The 6000-nt window shown below is 36.3% G+C and overlaps 1 protein-coding gene across 1 annotated transcript; it reads left to right on the top strand.

Annotated features, from left to right (window-relative positions):
* Positions 1-3031: 3031 nt before the first annotated feature.
* LOC145106733 (uncharacterized) lies at positions 3032-4289 on the top strand. The gene is made up of 3 exons (XM_079043665.1): positions 3032-3313; positions 3390-3839; positions 3945-4289. Exons 1-3 carry the CDS (start codon positions 3032-3034, stop codon positions 4287-4289), a joined length of 1077 nt encoding a protein of 358 aa, XP_078899791.1.
* Positions 4290-6000: the final 1711 nt, after the last annotated feature.

Raw genomic sequence — 6000 nt, 5'->3', positions numbered from 1 at the left:
ACAATACTCGATGTAACTAATGTACGTTGTTATAGTACATTTGTGGTGATGATGATGTTATGTTTAAATTATATACTTTGTGATGATACTCCAATGATGAAGTCACGCGCAAGCCCCCGAACGTTTCCGCCATCTGGTTCGGGGGTGTGACATTATTTCCTAGAGTTACCTAGTTTCTAGACGTTACGCTTGATAAATTTTAGGATAAGCATTGTACTTAGTTGTTACTCTGCCATAGTATATACAACTATTGTGCGGACGTGTGGACAATGCAATTCTATGAGAATTACTAAAAGAATAAGTCGTTTAGTAATGTGAATGCGTACAACCTCACACAATTATTATCATTTGCATGCATTCTCACTAATGTTTATTCATTTTTGTTCTCATGCATCGTTTTTCACTCATTTTCATTCTTACAGAATACGACTCAATAAACATCCTAACAACTTTCTGACAAAATGAGAATAATAATAAAAAAAGTCTATAACAACCTTATAGACGATTTAATTGGTGAGAATGTGTGATAATAACAATAGTTATGTTAGATTGAACGTATTCACATTATCAAACAACATATTTTCTTTGTCATTCTCACAGAATAGCATTGTCCACACAACCGCACAATAGATGTCAATCCACATTTGAACTTAGCTCTCTCTATCTCTCTCTCTCTCTCTATATATATATATATATATATATATATATATATATATATATATATATATATATATATATATATATATATATATATATATATTTCAGAATGATTATGGAATAAAACTATATTAAAAAGAAACATAAGGATAGACAATGTACTTAACTGTACCATAACCTGTCAAACATATCAATGCAATGATATATATATATATATATATATATATATATATATATATATATATATAATATATATATATATATATATATATATATATATATATATGGTTAAGTTTATATAGGAATAATTATGTAAGGAAAAGTATATTAAAGGAAAAGCTAAATAAAGAATAACAAAGATAATCATACATAAAAGGTTAACAATAGTAAGTATTAAATGAGGTGTATTATTCATCCATAACTTATTGATATTCGACTACCCATGACCTATAATCGATAATCTTAAGTGAGCATTAAAGATATGTATAGATCTATATGGGATTGACACTCTCATATGTGGTTGCTAGCTACAACCCCGACAAGCATAACTTTAGAGTCTTTTTCACGACGTCCGACGAAGCGTCGTGGCGGGGAAATTTCAAGTCATATAGCTCGATTATAGGGACTCATTGTAACATTACCCATCAACCTTTTTAAATTAAACTACTTAGAGGAAAATGCCTACAGAGTAATTTAAGTATGAAAAGATAGGAAAGAAGAAAGATAAAGCTATAGGATAAATACTAAAAGATTAGGTTATCCTAGGAAAACAAAATACAAAGAATAGAATCTTCTTTTAAAAATTGTAAAACTATTCAAAAAAGTATAAAATCATGAAAACTTGTGATCTCACCAACATTTTGTTCACGTTTTCAAAATTCATGTATTCTGAGGAAATGAATAGCAGTGGAAGTAGAGTGCTAAAGGAGTTTATACTTGGTCAATGGAAGTTTTATTTTGTTTGCTTGTTGTCTAGTTTATGGTTAGGGAATGATGGAAATCGAACAATGTAACCCTTTTCAACAATGAATAAAAGAAAATTTTGTGTTATATTTCCATGTACTGTTCTATATACTTGTCTTCAGATCCATCATCCCAGAATGTCGCACAACCCAATGTTTCCGCCACCGGCCGGGGCTATGACAGGAAATAAAAGAAAATAGGACATACAAAAGTTGGAAGAAATTTGGAATGATGTGTACAAAAACGAAACCATTTACAAAGAAACGAAGAAAACTTTCCACAACACGATGATATCGCTAAATGTTTTTATGATAGGTCAAAAGGCACTCTTGTATCATTCTTAGTTTATACTTATTTACGGTAAATTGAGGTCTTGTTTTGGTGGGACCTTTTGTTGTTACTAACGTGTTTGATCGTGATACCATAGAAATAAAAGTGAACAAACGGGATAAATCTTTGAAGTTAATGGTCACCGACTCAAAACATTTTATGAAGGCTTTCAAGTTACAAACAAAGAAGTGGAGTTCGTCGAATGCCCGATATATCACAACTAAAAAATAAACCAAGCAACAACATCGAGTCAATGACAGTAAAAATGAAGAAATAACTGGGAGGCAACTCGGGTTTGTAAGGTTTTTACTTTAGTTTTCTCTACTTTTTACAGTTTAGTTTTAGGATTTTAATAGTTTTTTTTTCTGAGGATTGAATCGTATTTCACAAAACAAAGCAAAGAGAGAATTTCTTTATTTTAAAAGCCAAAAAAAGGTGATGTTGAGAAAACATGATTGTCTTTTCCCTTATGATCGTGTTTTTGATCATGTACAATCTTCATAGCCTTTCAAGTCGAAAAAAAAACGATCATATTTGAAAAAACACGATCGTGATCATGTTTTTCGTTTTTGATACTATAAACTCCAAAAACTACCATTTTTTCATTTAAACTCTCAAACACATCGTGTTTTCTATTATAATAATCCATAATATTTATTATATAAGAAAAGAAGAATTGAAGCAAGTTGCAAGCACGTGTGCTCCCTTGGGCTGTCAAATTTTCCATCATTCCTACTCTACTTTGAGTGTTTGACTCTTTTCTTTTAAAGAAGGTTGTTGCCGTCTTAATGTTTTGTTTAAAGTTGTAGTTGAAAAAGTCAGAAGTAGTTTTCTAGCTTTAATGTATGTTCCTTTTGTATTAAGCAAGTTTAAAAGGAAAAGGAGACAGTAGAGAAGTCTTGTTGGTTGTTGGTATTGTTTTTTGTTCTCTCTTCACTTCCTGCACATACACACGAAACCAGGGAAGTTTCTTATCCTTTCATTTTTCTGCTTAAAAATGTGATTAAAGAAGGCAGTAAACCAACATTTGGTATCAGAGCGCTCCAAGTTTATGCCAAAATATCAACCCCGATCTGCATTCATGGGAGATTCGTCAAGGAACGAGAAGGATGGGCAGATAACACTGCACTATCCTATGCTGTCAAGAAACAATTACGCTGCATGGGCCATTAAAATGAAAGTGTTCATGCAAGCACAAGGTGTTTGGGAAGCTGTAGAGCCCAGTAAACCAGAAGATGTAGTTGAAGTTAGAAAAGATAAGATGGCACTTGCAGCCATCTATCAAGGAATCCCAGAAGATATGTTGCTGTCGTTGGCAGAAAAAAAAAACAGCAATGGAAGCATGGGATACTCTAAAAATCATGTACATGGGGGCTGATAGAGTAAAGACAGCAAGGGTGCAGACGTTAAAAGTAGAATTTGAAGTTCTAAATATGAAGGAGATGGAGACAGTGGATGAGTTTGCTATGAAGATAAACAATATTGTAAGCGATATTCGGGCCTTAGGAGACAAAGTTGAGGAAGCTTATGTAGTAAAGAAGCTACTACGGGCAGTTCCATCAAAGTTTTTGCAGATTCCATCAACCATTGAGCAATTCGCGGATCTTGATAAGATGATTGTTGAAGAAGTTGTTGGTAGGTTGAAAGCTCACGAGGAGAGAATCCGAGGGCACAGTGAAGTTGAAGAAAAGAAGCTTCTATTGACTCACCAAGAGTGGTCTGAAAGAAACAAGAAGCAAAGTGAAGAGGACTCAAAATCCTCTCACAGATCCTACCATAGCAGTCCAAGCAATCAACGAGGTCGTGGAAGAAGTCATGGCAGATGGAACAACTATAGCAACCATGGTAGAGGCCATGGAAGAGGTCGTGGAAGAGGCCATGGAAGAGGTGTAGCTGACCAACAACGAGAAGGAAATCGTGGGCCATCTAACAGTCACGACAAGAGCAAACTCCAATGTTATAACTGTCAAGAAGTTGGGCATTATGCCTCATAGTGTAGAAACCCAAGACGTGAAAGGAACCATGAAGCAAATCTGACCCAAGATCATGCTGAACCGGCCTTATTATTGGCTTCTTTTGACAACAATGAAGCAATAGAGGAGGTGTTCCTGAATGAAGAAAAAGTGACACCAAAACTGAAGTTAGCAAGTGATGAAACAACTCAGTCAAATGTGTGGTATCTAGACAATGGAGCAAGTAACGACATGACCGGTCAGAAAGATAAGTTTTATGATCTTAACCAAACAACTCAAGGTTATGTAAAATTTGGAGATGGGTCCAAGGTGCGTATAGAAGGGAAAGGTTCTATTATTTTCCAGTGCAAGAATGGAGAGCAATGAAAGCTGCAAGATGTGTACTATATCCCAAGCTTGTGTAATAATATCATAAGTTTGGGTCAACTAGCAGAGAATGGTGACAGGATCTTGATACATGGATCGTTCTGTGGGTTCATGATGTAAAAGGGAGACTACTCATGAAGGTAAAACAATGTCCAAATCGTCTTTATAAAATCATTTTGAATGAAGTTCGGTCTAGATGTCTGCTTGGAGAGACTTGTGAACAAACTTGGCTTTGGCATGCACGAATGGGTCATGTTAACTTTACTGCCCTCAAACAAATGTCAGACAAGAACTTAGTTTGTGGACTACCAAAGATAGATAACCCTACACGCTTGTGTGAGGGATGTCTAGTGGGAAAGCAGACACGAAAATCATACCCATCACAAGCAAGCTTCAAGGCAAAACAGAGGCTTGAGCTAGTACACGGAGACCTTTGTGGTCCTATTTCACCACCCACACCTGCTGGTAACCGCTATTTTATGTTGTTAGTTGATGATTTTACTCGAGTAATGTGGGTATATATGATGAAGACTAAAGATGAAGCCTTCAGTGTTTTCAAGAAGTTCCGGATATCTGTTGAAACAGAAACAGGTGAGAAGTTAAAGACCTTCCAAACAGATCGTGGTGGTGAATTTCTGTCAAAACAATTCACCGCGTATTGTGAAGAAACGGGTCTAAACTGACACTATACGGCACCATATTCTCCACAGCAAAACGGAGTGGTGGAGAGACGAAATCGCACTGTTGTAGAGATGGCAAGAAGTATACTCAAGAGCATGCATGTACCAGAAACGTTATGGGGAGAGGCTGTACATCATGTTGTTTATGTTCTTAATCGGGTGACCACAAAAGCCTTAAAAGATGCAACACCTTATGAGATGTGACTGGAAGAAAGCCACAAGTAGATCACTTAATAGTGTTTGGATGTATTGCTCATGCAAGAGCAACAGGAAGTCATCTTAAGAAACTTGATGATCGAAGCAAACGTTTGGTACACCTAGGATGCGAGACAGGAACAAAAGCATATAGATTGTTTGATCCAGACACAGGGAAAATATGCATCAGTAGGGATGTATGTTTTGAAGAAGATAAACCTTGGTCATGGGAAAAGTCAACTTTGTTAAAAAGTACCCCAGGAGCAACTTTTACAATTGAAGGCTACTCTCCAGAAGACAACTATGAAGATGTGAGCAACCAGGAACATGAAATCCGGATGCAAAGTCCTGCACCATAACAAACCCAACAGACAAGTGCACAAACCCCTACACTTACACCCTCAAGTTCGACCAGTTCAGATACTTCTGCAAGTATTGAATCAGACTCGACAGGTGGAGGAGCCCTGAAGCGGTATCAGTTATTGCATGATATTTATGATGAGTGTGACGAACTTCTATTCATGCATGATAGTGAGGAGCCTTTGTCATACTCCATGGCTAGTGAAAATGTTGATTGGGTAAATGCAATGAGAAGTGAACTGGAAGCCATTGAAAAAAATAAAACTTGGAATCTGGTTGAACTCCCACCAGGTCGAAAACCCATTGGTCTCAAGTGGGTTTACAAACTGAAAAAGGATCCAGAAGGAAAAGTTTTGAAGCACAAGGCGAGGTTGGTAGCAAAGGGATATGTTCAGAAACCCTGGATAGATTTTGATGAAGTCTTCGCACCAGTTGCACGACTTGAAACAGTACGCATTTTGCTTGCCCTTGCAGGT

This window comes from Lactuca virosa, chromosome 4 (genome assembly GCF_052849685.1).
Source record: "Lactuca virosa cultivar CGN04683 chromosome 4, Lactuca_virosa_CGN04683_v6, whole genome shotgun sequence".
NCBI lineage: Eukaryota > Viridiplantae > Streptophyta > Magnoliopsida > Asterales > Asteraceae > Lactuca > Lactuca virosa.
The sequence above is the reverse complement of the archived record's forward strand: the minus strand, read 5'-3'. Positions and strand labels throughout refer to the sequence as shown.

Excerpts from the sequence above, each read along its gene's own strand:
- LOC145106733 (XM_079043665.1), top strand. The coding sequence starts at position 3,032 with ATGGGAGATTCGTCAAGGAACGAGAAGGATGGGCAGATAACACTGCAC. Across the intron at positions 3,314-3,389 it reads TGGGATACTCTAAAAATCAT|GAGATGGAGACAGTGGATGA; the intron begins GTACATGGGGGC and ends CTAAATATGAAG. Across the intron at positions 3,840-3,944 it reads GAAGAGGCCATGGAAGAGGT|TGTAGAAACCCAAGACGTGA; the intron begins GTAGCTGACCAA and ends TATGCCTCATAG.